This window comes from Aptenodytes forsteri, unplaced genomic scaffold, assembly GCF_000699145.1.
Source record: "Aptenodytes forsteri isolate BGI_AS27 unplaced genomic scaffold, ASM69914v1 Scaffold146, whole genome shotgun sequence".
Taxonomy (NCBI): Eukaryota; Metazoa; Chordata; class Aves; order Sphenisciformes; family Spheniscidae; genus Aptenodytes; species Aptenodytes forsteri.
The window spans coordinates 6104944-6120174 of NW_008795128.1; the positions used below are offsets into that span (position 1 = coordinate 6104944).

General features: G+C 38.7%; 1 protein-coding gene across 1 annotated transcript in view; it reads left to right on the top strand.

The window, feature by feature from the left end:
- Positions 1-2679: 2679 nt before the first annotated feature.
- MGA (MGA, MAX dimerization protein) overlaps positions 2680-15231 on the top strand; it is a 49023-nt gene continuing 36471 nt past the window's right edge. Inside the window, exons 1-4 of the mRNA XM_009277551.2 lie at positions 2680-3818; positions 9445-10375; positions 10730-10817; positions 10960-11055. Coding sequence (XP_009275826.1) covers positions 2755-3818; positions 9445-10375; positions 10730-10817; positions 10960-11055 — 2179 coding nt within the window. The 5' untranslated portion in view covers positions 2680-2754. The remainder of the gene's footprint in view (positions 3819-9444; positions 10376-10729; positions 10818-10959; positions 11056-15231) is intronic.

Sequence of the window (15231 nt, forward strand, 5' to 3'; positions counted from 1 at the left end):
CTGTGCCTAACGGTGCTTGCCCTTTCGGCACGAGAAACCCATGCAGGACTCCTTGCCTGTGAGCATTGTGTACATAAATCGTGGTCTTGTTTGCAGGTTGGGGTGTTTTGGGTTTGGGGTTTTTTTTTTCTGGAACTGGATTTTCTCACATCTGATCATCTTCTTGCTTTTAGCACATCTCAGCGCAACTTTGAGTATTTTTGGCCACTGCTCTCTAGTTAGATGTTGCTTCTCAAATATAAGGTCTGTATATGGGCGGAGAAGTTAAGGATCCGAAGCTGATTAGAACTTCAACTTCCACAAATACACACATTTTCCTTGAAAAACTGGATTAGAAACTCCATGCTATAATAAAATAGGCTAGTGTGTGTGCATGACCTAGTGTAATAAAATGTGTGAAATTGTTCTTGTAATAGACCATGTTAGTGCTGAAATAACGTAGCTTTTGGCTGCTGTAATTGCACATAATCACATTGTAACCACACACATCTTTGACTTGGTACTGTGAGCGGTGCTTATGGTAGAAATAACTACAACAGTGCAATGTAAGAACTTTAAATATTGGGAAACAAGCTGTGACCTCTAGCTCTTTGTACGCATAGAATTTTTGCTGAATGCATGGTGGTTGAGCTTTTTTGAATTTATTTCTGGCATGTCTAAGTTCCACCTCAAGTAAATTTAAAGTTACAGGCTTTCTGCATATCTTAAACCAGATTTGAAATCGCTTTGATGGTGTATTTCCTTCATGAGCTAGTACAATTGTGATGTATATTGCACAGCATTAATGCGAACTGACTTTATGATTGTATGTTCAAAATACATATAAACATGCTGTATGTGTGTATAGAGAGGGTAAGTTGGTGGAAAATCACGTACAGCTTAGGATGTGATTTCTTTCTCCCCACTCCATGTATCTGATTTTTAGTAGAGATTTATCTTTCTATTGTGTTTTTATAGACGAACATGGAAAAGGTTTTTTTGGGGATAGCTTTTTGTGTTGCTGGGACTCCAGATGAGCTCTATTGAACAAGCAGGGCAACATTCTTAAAATAGAAAATATGAAGCTGATTTTGAACGGCTAATTCATCTTGTATTCTAGACTCTATTAAGTAGTCGTGGGTGGGTGGTTGTGGGTGTGTTTGTGGGGAAGTGTTTCCTCCTCAAAGTAAAACTGAAAACCAGATCTTGTGTCTTCACAGTTCTCAAAACCTGTGCAGAACAGTTTGGGGTTTTTTCCTCCAATTTAACTTTTACATGAAGTTTTAAAGTGCAAAGTTTAAAGGGTGGAAGCGGAGCTCTCATATTTCTTAGGTGTCAAGAACATTTATCATGGAGTATAAATTGCCTGCCTCTTGAGCTTTGAGGTCATTTCCCACATGCATGTGGCAGCTGGTTTGCACAGAGGAGTGTTTCCTCCTGCAGTACCCTAGTCCTAACAAAATATACATGTGTTACTGAATACCCAGTTCACTTAAAACTTGTGGATTTGAGTTAATTCTCTGGAAAGAAATATGATTATTTTCAAGCAGCTCACTCCTAGCGATGGTGATTCACCCGTCTCTGGTTCCCACCAACTAGGCATTTGGTACAAGTATCAATCATTTTTTGTCAGTGTTGTATTCCATATATAATAAGGATCAAAAGACAAACGTCTGAATGTGGGAATGGCATTCTTGTGAGTTATCAGAAGTGCTTACTTTAAATTTTCACATTGAGAAATGTAAAGACTGTTTGAAAAATGAAGTTGTTTATGATCTTTTGTTAGTGTTGACATAATACTTAACCTGTGAGGTAGACACACAAAAGTGGAATTGCGTATATGCAGATAAAGGTAACTTTTTTTTTTTTAGTTCCCTAAACAGTGATTAGGCTGGTAATAACAGTACAAATGTTTTCTCATTCAATTTAAATTATTTAGATAATTTAGAAGATAGAGGTAGCTAAGGTTGCCTGGTGCTTCATATTCATCCATTTAGTCTTAGCTGAATGGCCTTTTGGGGGGTTAGTTTGTCTATTTTTCCCCAAAGCTTATCCGTTTGAACTGTCTTTTCCCCTTCTATTCTTTGTCTCTGTCTTGGACAGATGTTTAGAAGTTCTTGGTGTTGGGGCGGGGGGCAGCAAAGGAATCCCAACCACACAAACTTAGTCTTTTTCAGTGAAGCAATTTAGGGAAAACATTTTTAATGTTTGGGTTTTTTTTTCTTTTTTCTTTCTTTCCTCCTTTTCATTTTTGAGAAGTTTTGGACCTCTAGGAACTCACTCTTTCTGGCAAGAGCAAATGACTTCTGCCTTTGTGTCACAGATGTGCTATTTGCTCTCCTGAAAACTTCTGCACGTCTTGTCAAATGCTGTTTCTTAAGCAAATGATCTGAAGAGCTGAGGCAATATCAGAACAAGGAACACTGAAATATCAAACAAAGCAAGGAGTCCTGTTGTGGCAAAGCATTACATGAAAATGCAGTTTAAAAGTGTCACAGCCCCCATGTCTATAAGGCCTAAATTATATACACACAGGCAATCTTATTTGATATATCCTAATTGTGCTTGATTTTATAGTACTGATTATCTTTTACGTTTATAATGTGGAGAACTGTTACAAAAAGAATTTCTCGTGAGACTTAATTACTTTCTTAGACTGTATTTGAATAATTTTAACTGGGTTTTCCTTTTTTCCAGAATGGTGAACACGCATAGAAGATTATCAGAACTGTGTAGAATTTGCATTTGATTTGAGAGCTTGTAAGAGCGCTCATCATGGAGAAACAGCAGATTGTCTTGGGTAGCCGAGATGGTGGGACTGTGTCTGGTGCAGCACCTGCTTTTTTTGTCATCTTGAAACAACAGCAGGGAAACGGTAAAGCTGACCAAGGAATCCTAGTAGCAAACCGTGATGCTTGTGCTCTCGCCAGCAGCGTATCAACTCCAATAAAATCTAAAGTCAAGACCTGCCTCCCAGCTGACTGTGTCTCAGGGGGCATAACCGTCACCCTAGATAACAACAGTATGTGGAATGAATTCTACCATCGCAACACAGAGATGATTCTGACGAAGCAGGGGAGGCGCATGTTCCCGTACTGCCGATACTGGATTACAGGTCTGGATGCCAGTCAGAAGTACATCCTAGTCATGGACATATCTCCTGTGGACAATCACCGATACAAATGGAATGGCCGTTGGTGGGAGCCCAGTGGGAAGGCAGAACCGCATGTTCTCGGGCGAGTGTTTATTCATCCAGAATCCCCTTCTACTGGCCAGTACTGGATGCACCAGCCGGTATCCTTCTACAAACTCAAACTTACTAACAATACCCTGGACCAGGAGGGTCATATAATCTTGCATTCTATGCACCGTTATCTGCCACGACTTCACTTGGTGCCTGCAGACAAAGCCACAGAAGTCATCCAGCTCAATGGCCCCGACGTCCATACATTTACCTTTCCACAGACAGAGTTCTTCGCAGTTACAGCCTACCAGAACATCCAGATTACCCAGCTGAAAATAGATTACAATCCTTTTGCTAAAGGATTCAGAGATGATGGGTTGAATAGTCGACCTCAGCGTGATGTGAAACAAAACAGTAACTTAGAATTGGAAGGAGGTGATGTTTTTAGCGCTGCTGGCATTCGTGGTCGCCCTGCTGAAGTTGATGCATTAGATTTGCATCAGAGAAGTTTAGATTCTTCATTCATTGGTCAAAACCCATCAGACATTGATCTGGAAAAAGAGTCCTTTAATGCAGAAAGGGACTTCCTGGGTTTCCTGGACACTGACCTGTCTTCGGCTGATATGCCAAAGCTAAAACAAGAAGTCTCTGAAAGGTGGGTTAACTTTCTATTTTTAGCACAAATACTGGTTGAGTGGGGTATTTGGTAAAACATTAAATAATAGGATGCTCAGTGTACAGAGTTACAGCTAAAGTTTGCCTGAACTGAAATGGCAGAACACTTAGTATTATTAAAAGCTTTTCTTTGCTTAAACAGTCATGTATCAGTCTGGACTTTCTAATGTGTCTGAGGAGTGTAAGAATTCAGTATTTTTTCCTATGTTGCTTTAACTGCCTTTGTAAAGAAGTGTCGAGGGATTTCTCTTAACGTTTTGGAAGACTAAATTTAGTTTTTCAGAGTTTTAAACAAAGCACATTGCAGTCATCAAAACATTGCCTTTCTTTTTAGGGTTGCTTACCACAGCGACATGCTGTCTCTGTGTCTTCAATTTCCATTAGCGGATGGGTGAGGGTGTGTGGTGTGTATGGGTATTTAGGTTGGGTATGTATAGGGATTGCTACGAGGCAGTTGTAACTGGCAGCACGCCACTGTTTTGTCAATAACTGCTTATGAGAATTCTTTTATTCCACAAAGTAGTATGAGGTAGCCTGCCTGTTGGTAGTCAGTTGCCTCATGTTTGCTGTGAGGTAAGAGAATCTGCACCTAGGAAAGTACTTCAGAATAACTGTTAACGCTGTTCAGAACTTACTTTACTCTGTGGTAATTTTACGTCTATGTACTTATCCAGTATTGACTTTTTGAACCATTCTATTCGTATCACACAAACAGTGGTAAAGCAATCTAGTGTATATTGAGAGCCTACCCATAGTATGGAACCTGCTAACCAGTAAGCGTTCGTGTTGGTAAAGCGAGCCTGGTGAAACCTATTATTTTACTGCACTTTCACGTAGTTTCCAAAATCTAAGCAATAGAACAGAGCAGATTTAGTGAATAGTTAATCTGTGTGAAGAGATGTTAGAAATACTTCGAACCTAAAGAAGTGATTTAAAAAAAACAAACCAATGTTTCTCTCCTGCCGTGTTTCTTCACGTCTGTCTGTGAATACCATACTTAATCTGCCAAAGATTTAGTGACAAAAGGAGCCTTACATAGATCAGTACACCAATAAATTATTTAACTTCAGGATATCAGGAGGATGTTAATGGTGTAATTAGAGGTCAGTTCCTAGAAGAAAAAAAGTTATATTTATGACATAATTATACAGTTTGTTTCAAAGGCTGTATTACTATCCTACTTACGTGTGTTTTGGAGAGGACAGAGGTTTACTCGATTGGTTTTTTTTTTTTTCCTTGCAGAAGGCTTCTCCTTGCCTTTTGAGTAACTGAAAAACTTCAAATTACAAAGTTCTCCATTCTTTGAGGCTTTATTGAGTTTAGTTGTAATAATTGTTAAGAATACTGGAATTGCTTTGGGATCTAGAGTGTCTAATCTTTCTTTTTCAGTATTTTCCTGTGTCAGTATTAGGAAGAAGAATGTCTTCTAGACTTCTTATATTCTCCAAAAATGTTGTTGTACGTTCTAGAGAAACACATCTTGAAGACTGAAGGTACTCTGATTTCAGAGGGAATGGGCTTTCTTCAGTTCCTAAGAATACAGCATGGAGAAGTGTTTAGATAACTTTGCATGTTGGAAGTAAAACAGTAAAACTCTGAAAATAATTACTGAAAGGTTGATTTTGTCTTTAAAGTGACATTTTTTTCTTCTTGGGGTCAGCTGCAGTTAAAGTTAAAATTTTGATCATTTTGTTTGCCTGAAGGGGTCATTGAAGCAAATTATTTGGAGAACTGTTTGAATTGGACAGCTTGGGGCTTTTTTGTTCCCTTCTTTCCCAAGGAATAAAACCCATTGTTTTAAGGACTCAAGGACCTTCCTTAAGAACAGATGATGCAAATTGGCAGACTTAATTTCTTTTGGTCCAAAGCATCTTAGATGCCTTCCCTGGTTTCACCTCCAAGACAATTTATCTCTGAAATGTGCCAAAAGCTGCACAGACAGGGAAAGGCTGTGAAGGGTTTTTCTCTATTCTGGGCTAGGAAGCATCTATCATTTCATGAATAAGTGTTACCACAGTCCTAGAACTACCCTCAAGCATTGTCCAGCTTTTTGTTTTATGTTTTTTGTAATCTACGTGAAAAAGTCAGGTTCTGTACTTGGAAAGAGAAAAACTGATCTCATCCAAGAAATGGCAGAACTGTCTTTAAAGTGTTGGAGTTTTTCAGAACATTAGTTCTCCTTTTTCCTTCAGATCTGTTGACAATGTTTTCATGCCGTGCAGTTGAGATCTGTTCATAAATATGTCAGCCTTTCAAGGACAGTGTTGAGTGAGTGGCATTTTTCTTTATCAAACTAGGCACATTAATATTTACATATTAATGAAGACTGGGCAATTTTTTTTTTTTTCATAGGCAAGCTATTACTAGTAGTCGATAGGCACTATCTCGCTGTTACGCAGGGTAGTGATTTCTGCTGAGTTTAGATTTGGGTGAGAGTCAGAAGTTGGGAACTGCAGCCTCTCAGATAATGCTCTCCAAAGGAAGTGGAGTTCCTAGTGCTGTAGTGAGTGATATTTCCCCCCAGTGCTCAATTTTTCTGACATTTTTGAAAATGGAACTATGTAAAAGGTTGCGTGTACCTGAGAATAATTTTAATCTTGAGTTATTAGCACACTTTGGAAATAAAGGACCGTTTTCTTTATACAAGGTGGTACGATTTTTTTTTTTCTTCTGTGGCCTGGTAGTATGTTTAGTTTCATCAGGTGTATTGTAAAGAAAAATGGTTAATTTGAGTTGTGGACGCTTCTGTAGGAATGCTTATGCCTGGAACCACTCAGATGTCGGGGGCATGGAGGGAACCATAAGCAAACTTCACTGGTTCTTAAGTCTGACAGGCTAATGTACCCTTTCTCCCTTCCAAGGTCTTTTGAATTTCCTGCTTCAAAAATACAAATACCGTGGGACTTTTAATGCTCCAATAGTCTTGTTTTTCTAATTGTGTTGTGTTTAGTCTAACAGTTTACTTTTCTTTCCTCCTTGCCTTCCTTTTGGAAGAGGAAGGCAAGCGGTCATCCTTCAAACCTCATCCACAGGCTGCTAGATTAATTCCAAAAGAAATCTTTTTTTCCCATGGTGTGTTTTAAAATGATCTACTTAAAAAAAATCCGTATATCTCAGTACTTTCAATAAATGAGCAGCTAAATGGTTTTTAATTTGGCAAAATGCAAGAAAACGATTTATCTGCTTTTATTGTTTTATTGTGAGGGTACCAAATATATTACTTGGGGTATAAAGAAGTTTGCTTAAATATGAGCATTGTTCCATATTGGGCAAAGAAAGAGCTAGTTAAGACATTATTTCACCATTTTTACCTGATCTCAGATTAAGCCGAGGATTTTGAGAGGACAAACTTGCATGATTCGTCTTCCCATAGAATATAGGAAGAGAAGTTTCTGTGACTGCTTATGTTGCACATAACTTCACAAAGTAAGGGCCAAATGAAATTACTTCAGTGCTAAAAAGCAACTTTTCTTGTTGTTTGAAAAGTTGATAATGGCATCTGAATTTAAAAGTCTAGAGAAATGCTGCTCAGCACTTTGTCCAAGTACTTGATCTTCTCATACATACACACACACAGATGGGTGATACCTCGCTCTTGTCACCATCTGGCTCATGGTTGCAATATGCAGAGTAAAATAACACTTGTGTCTAGAAATTTCATTTTTACAGCAGGGCTTCTTAGTTTTGGATACTGTCCAGATGCCTAATAGAAAGGTAATCCTTAGCTTGAGTATACATCTTGCAACAGATGAAGGAAAAATGGCTAGAGAAGTCCAGGCTTTACTGGGCTTCCAACTGGAAACAGTAACAGTAGAACTCAGATGAGAAATTTATTCCTGGCCAGCAAATTTATTAGGTTTTTTTTGTCTCTTTAGTTTTGAGAATTTTAAGATAGAGGAGCAGATCGCTCAGATCTTCTTAATAGCATTCACTTTAATTGTGGATCTGCTGTACTGAATCAACCTCTAGCGGTAATGTGACAGAATTTTGAGTTGCCCATAACCTGTAAGTAGATTGTCTTAGAATTTCTTTCACAGTAAACTCACTGAAGAAGAAAGGCTTTTTAATCTTACATTTGACATCCTTAATTAAATGAAAGCTAGAAACTTTCTACTAGGAAACTCATTGGCCAGAGAAGACAGTAGACAAAACAGGACTGGTATGCCACTCTACTGCTGCCTGCTACCGTCACAAGGCAGGTTTTTTCTTCAAGCTTAATTGTGGTTACTTAGTGTCCTTCTGAATTGCAGCAGATTTTCTGGATAGGCTCTGTCTCCTTCTGAGGAATTTTATATGTAAATATGTAAAACTGTGTCTTGACTGTCTGCTCCCTGTTTTAACACTGCAGTCTTTCTTCATGAGGTTGAGACTCCCAACTCCACGTTGTGACTCTTGTGTGTCCCAGCTTTTCTCCCTTAAGTATGTCCTCAGTATACATGAGGCGGAAGCAGCCTCTTCCTCCACATCATCTTCTCCCTCAGTTCCAGCAGGGGGTTCAACTGAGCATAGTCACTCTTTAAAGAGGGGAGGCGGTGGATAATAATAAAATACACACACATACACATATATGCACGATACAGAAAGCAATATTCCCTTTATATATAATATATTGTTATTAAAATTGTTATATTTAAAATTATGTTAGCATTAACTAACATTAACAAATATTGTTAATATTAATAACATTTTAATAAAACATAAGGTACAGAATTTGAATAATAATTTAACAGAATTAAAATTATAGTATCTTATCAGATAGTATTCCTTTTATATTTATAAGTTTAGTAAATAAGTTCTGACTATTATTTTCTGAGGTTCATTGTGGATATGAGTTTCTGGTTTCATATCTTAGCTGTTTCCTCTTATGACGAGTAGCAGCTTCTGATGTGCTTAACGAGACTGCTGAGTGCAATTTTTTGGCTTATGTGTCTGTCCCTCAAAGAAGCCCATCATTGGAGTGTAACTGGCTGCACCATTAGTCTTCAGTATCCAATGCATGATGTGTCAAATTCTGGTTAGGTTAATACTTAGACTTAGTGGACGGTGGAGCATAAGTCAGTAGGATATTAATATTCTGTAAGCGTTAGAACAACAGTTGAATTTAGGAATTGTCTGTATGTGGCATCAGGATGAATTAACTAAAGTTTCAGTTAAAACAGGTAAGTTGAAGTGCATTAAGCACTCACTTGGCTTCTTATTTGCAAGCACAATGGCTTTAGTAAGGTGACAATGAGATACACAGCAAACTAAGGCCGCTTCTGAGCATTTAAAACATGATAGCTTAGCATGAGTTCATGCTGAGTCTCTAATAGGAAAAAGTGCAAATGTCACCCTGATATTACTAGGGAAGGAAATTGTGCTGCTGCCTTCAGATAAGAAGTTGGATTGTTTTTAATGATGGCTTTTTTTTTTTTTGAGTGCTTACTTCTAAAAATGTAAGCTTGTAAACGACAGCTTATTTAGCAGACTCATGTCTCAGAGCGTTTTGGAAGTTTTTTGTAATATGTAACCAAGGATTATGGGAGGTGATGGAATTTTGGTAAAGGAAGAGATTTGATAAAGATCTTGTGTTGTGTTTTGGTTTTGTCCCCTCCCTCCCACCCCAGTCCCATGGCTAGCAGTTATGAAAGCAGTTCCCGTGTGGCATCCCCATTGGACCCAAATGGACACTTTAATGTAGTCATTAAAGAGGAACCAGTAGATGACTATGACTACGAGTCAAGTATTTGCACACAAGGAATAAGAGTGAAACAGGAAGACACAGATGAAGAAACTGATGAGTATTCCAACACTGATGATGATGATCCCATCCTACAAAAACACCTGATAAGACGCAGTGAAACAGATGGAATTGATGGAGAATTGAGGTCTAGGAAGCGTGTGCTAACCAGTCCTTCAGGTGTTGCCAAAGCAAAAATGTTAAAACTGGATAGTGGGAAGATGCCTGTGGTCTATTTAGAACCTTGTGCAGTCACAAAGAGCACAGTGAAGATATCTGAGCTGCCGCAGACCATGCTTTCGTCTTGCAAGAAGGATAAATCCCCTTTGAGTGCAATACTGGATTCCTTGCCTGTGTGTTTTGAAAATCACAAAGGCTCTTGCTCAGGCACAGCCACTGTAACTGAGGAGTTAGTTATGAAAAAACAATCTCCTGGGAGTAAAATGTCACAGAAATACTCTTCAATCAGAGAGGCCCAGTGGGCTCTGTCTAAATCGCCTAATTTTAATCTCAGAGGCTCAGTAAGTTGTCACTTTTCAGCTAAAGAGATCTGTGGAAGAAAAAGGCCTGGCATACTGAAGAATCCTATGTCCCTGAAAGGCTCTGGTAGCAATCAAAACACCATATCATCAGTTACAACTAAAAGAGGAAGGCCACGGAAACTGAAAATTTCCAAGGCTGGTCGACCACCTAAAGGTATAGGGAAAGCTGTAATAACAAGCAAGAACACCTCTCTGGGGCCTGGGAGTATCCTTCCAGATGTTAAGCCGGACCTTGAAGATGTTGATGGAGTCCTCTTTGTGTCCTTTGCATCAAAGGTAAGACCTAACTGTTTTGAGTAAAATTCAAAACCTTTTCTAATGTCTCATTTTTAAGCCCTTTGTACTTATAAGCTGAAGGTATATTTTCTTTTAAACTAAGCTTTGAGATTTATGGCCTCTTTCCAAATCTGTTGTTGTCTTGTGCCTATGTTAATCGTAACATTTTCTTACTACTTAGCAACCTGGGGAGAAATAGTGGCATCTAGAGTTCTGTATAAAAGAACGCATACTTGTTTATTAAACAAGCTCATGTTTTGAATATTTCAGTGGTATTTTGATGTGGCCTAGTTTGCATCTTAACTTAGTGTTTTAAGGTATCTTATACTTATTCAAGGCTCTTTATGTATGTAGGAAGCTCTTGACATTCACACTGTTGATAGAGCTGGAGGAGAAGAGTCGCAGAATCTTCAGGCTCCCTTGTTGACTACAAATGATCCAGGTACATTTTTGTATTTTTTGTAAGTGGCTATTCCCTGCAATAAGGGAATTTGTAAAGACACACTGGAAAATTAATCATTTAAGTAAATTTTTTGCATAGTAAATGTCTTTCATATGTTCTCTCTTGTTTATTTTTTGAGTAGATTGTCAAGCAAGAATACAAGTACTGGAAAAGGAATTGATGGAAGAGCTGAAGACCTTGAGGCATAAGCAAGTAATACATCCTAGCCTTCAGGAAGGTAAGCGGGCAGTGTAGGTATTGTTGCACCTGGTTGTGTATTACACTTAATCATACTGAGTTGATAATTTCCTGCTGGATGTAATACTGCATATCCCCAATACAGCTGGGATCTGATATTGGTTATTTTTTTTTTTTTTTCAAATGCAGGAAGGTGTACAGGTGTGTATGTACAAATGTGAGAGTATGAAAGGAAATTTGTGTGAAACTGTCAGTTTCCCTCTTGCCACTTGTGGCAATGAGAGAGAATCTGTGGCATCTAACCCATTTTTTTTTCTTAGAGGCTTTAAAAGTAGTTTCAGCGAGCCGATAAAGATGTTTTTGTTTTCACACATTCATGTTGCAAACTAGAAGAGGTGGAGGAGGCAAAAGATGAATCCTGAATCTCCAACAGCAGAGCAAGAGGCTGCATGTCATTGTATGCCTCTTGCAGAAGATGCTGAGCCTTCAGACTTCAGACCATGCCTGTTTTGTAATGAGCTAATCCTTGTAGAGAGCAGATGGAGTTGATTTTACTCCTCCATAGAAAATAGCTGTTTTCTGGTAGTAGAGGAGCTAGAAGTCCAGAAACACTTAACTAAGACTACATTTGCTATGTTTGAGTCTGTATTTCTTTGAGTCACTGTAGACCCAGGTTCACTAGCCACATAAGAGGGCCAAGCAAGGTACTTCTAGCTTGCGATCTTTCATTTATATACAATATTATCCTGAGGTCAGATGGAAGAAAGTCAAGGATCAACACAGCAGAACTTAACGTTCTCTCTACTGATGATGTTGAGAGTCTTCAGCAATTGTAGTCCTGAGACCAATGGCGTTAACGTAGGCATCGGAGCAGATGATGAAGAAATTGATCCGAATGGAAGCATCATACCTCATGCTCTTGAGGTTCTGGCCCTGAATTTTTCAAACATAACTGTAATGCTGTAGGGATTGAGATTCCAAATACTGATCTTAACTCTGATACTAGTTATTTTGGGTCCTCCGAGAGCTTCTGCTGTGAAGAACCCTGGATTATCTTGAATGGTTTATGCATGGGGTATGATGAGAACTAGCCTGGCATTTTTTGCAACAAAGGATGTAAAAGGATGCCTTTGCGTCTTGCTACTGTTGAGCTGACATTCCCGTCTTCCACCTTTGCAAAGCGATCACAAGAAGGGTAGTAGAGAGCTCTTAAAGCTCTGTCCTGTGGGCTGATGTGGTGGGAATCAAACAAGTACAACCTGGCTGGGGATAGGTTATCCTCAGTGGTATAGCATCAGTGTTGACAGTTGTATCATGGATGTCTAAATGCAGTTTTCCTCTCCCATGATTCCAGAAATAGGCGGCCCTGTTTTCTAATGACCTCACTGGCCAACCTGCCCTCACAGGTCTGTGTATCTTGTCATATTTCAAGAATGGTGGCAAAATCCCTTTCGTGGTCAGCTGCTGGCAATGCTAGATACAGTGCTAAGCAAATGTTACAGCAATGTTAAGGCTTTTTAGGATTATATTGTGGGCTTCCTAGATGTTATCTTTACCCAAGAAAAGTATAATAAAATTATGGTATGTTGGCAGCCATGTGGTATGCTGGCAACCACAACACTAGCGAGGGGTATTTTACTCTTGAGATGATCCTGAAACTGGGAAGGTGTAAAATCCACATGCTTTTCCTCCAGCTTCTAAGTGAGTGGTGGTGAAGTGTGTGGTACCTTCTGAAGGGTGTTAAGCAGTTCACAGATACTACAAAATGGACAAGAAAAGTCAAACATCAGGCTAAGAAAAAGATCTGAAGAATTTTGACTTTCTTGAATGCTTGTGACCGTCATTTTCCAGTGTTGGATGGTAATCTGCTGAGCCTATTAAATGGTGAAATTGTAATTCAGCAATGAAGAGAATGACCCTCACCTGTCTAATTTTTAGAGGGAAAAGAAGCTATGTGAAGACTATTTGCAGCAAGAGATACAGATGTAATTTGATCAGGCTGCGAAGTGAATTACAAAATATACACTTTTGTTGTTAGACTTCAGCAGCTGCATGTGAACTGGAATCAGTCTTTATTCAGATTACCTTCGCCTTCCAAATATTGCCTTCCATTGCAGACTTGAGATCGGGGAAGGAACACAATGATGTTAATGGAGAGAGGGATTGTTGGGTTTTTTTAATTCTTCTCCCCCCCCCCCCCCAATATCATCAATAAGATGTAAGAAGGCAGCTGGTTAGACTTCAGCAGCTGCATGTGAACTGGAATCAGTCTTTATTCAGATTACCTTCGCCTTCCAAATATTGCCTTCCATTGCAGACTTGAGATCGGGGAAGGAACACAATGATGTTAATGGAGAGAGGGATTGTTGGGTTTTTTTAATTCTTCTCCCCCCCCCCCCCCAATATCATCAATAAGATGTAAGAAGGCAGCTGGGGAGTGCCTCTAGGCCAAACTTAAGGGCTGTATCTTTTCCCAGACTGCTGATTCTAAGTAGCATCCTGGAGCTTGGTGCAGCCTCATTAGCCTTCTTGATTCTGATACTTGTTCTCCACAATTTCTTGGCCACAGATCGTGACTAATACCTCCCTGTCATTTACTACAGAACAGGCAAAGAGGCATGGTTCCCTTCTGTCTGGAAGATGTGAAGTGCATGTTTCTAAATGTGATTTCAGCTGTTTTGTAGAAGCTTACTGGCTTTCTTGTCCTCACTGCAGCATGGAAAATGGACATAGCAATTCTGATATTAACTCTGCTTTTGGTTTTAGACAATGTAGTTGAGAAGCTTAAGTTTCTTTTTGAGGTTCACTGATGATGTGTTGGAGCTGTACCTGAAGCCCACAATTGCTGTTGGTTTGTGAAGTTAAGAAAATGGTGATTGAGGCTATCTAGATCTTAGAGAGACACCAGGACTACAGGAAGAAGATGCTTCAGAAAGAACGGAATTCAACTTAAGCACGTTAGAAGGAAAGCTCGTGCTGGAGTACTGGAATGCTATAGGATGCCTCTTCTATTTGAGCTAATTTGAATCTCTTATTATATTCCTGAAAATCAAAGGCACTGTTGTCAAGCATTGTATTTCAGATGTAGCAGCAGCATCTGATGGAGAGGAGAAAGTTCTGAAGGAGATGGTTCTTCATTTGCTACTATTTGATTACAGCAACTGAAATTTAGCAATACTGGGGATGATAGAAATTAATAAAAATGATAGTTCATGTGTCACGTATGGTGATGTCTGAACTGACATATACTTACTGTTACCATTTGTTCTCTTTAGGCTGTCTGCGTTCATTCCATGTTGCACTTGTTGGAGTCATCCTCTGTTTTTTGTCTGTTTTGTGTTTTTTACTTCATGATCCTAAACTGAAATAATTGGTTTTGTGTATGGGTGATGTTCATATTTTTGTTTGAGTGTTAAACAAAGCTAGGCTTATTTTTGAAGATGACAGAATAATTCAAATGGAGTGTCAAGAAAAATAAACTGTGTACTCTTTCCATTTTATTTTAAATTGAGTTTGAAAAGGAATGGATGGCATCTTGACATTTGGCAGTTGACATGTTTTTATACAAAATGCTGGATTGACTTGTGTGTTGCTCATTTTCCCTAGGCGGATTTGAAAATTATATCTCACTAGACTGTCTTTGATAATGGTATCCATTTAAACAACCATGTCTGAGATTCGTTCCATGTTGATTGTTTTTGGGCTGCCAGTATTCAGGTCACTGTGTTGCCACTTAAGAACATAAATGTGTATCACTAACACAAGGTTTCTACTGTATGTGCAAATACTTTGTGTCCTGAGCCTTGTCAAGTCATACATTTTCAATTTCAAAACTCACATATTTAATATATGAATATCAGACTTTTTGGCAACAGGAGCAACATTTGTAGGTTTCTATAGCTAAAAACCAAAATAGATGTTCTCAACTCCAGACTGCGAGCTGAATTTGATTGACAACAGTAATTCCTTGAATTCAGTGTAACAATATTTTCTGAAAAAGGTACTAAGTCAAATTTATTAGCTTTTTTCTCAGCATTTCTGTATCTATATTTGTTTTGCCATAGATAAAGATACCTTCTGTGACCAAGTAAAGTGTTTCAATTTGAGTATTTTGGGGGACTTGATGAAGAAAGATGTTATAGGCAGTTAAGCATTTGTGGTGGCATCAACAACATCGATTGTTTAGTTTCTTTATAGCTGTTCCCCCCCCCGCTTT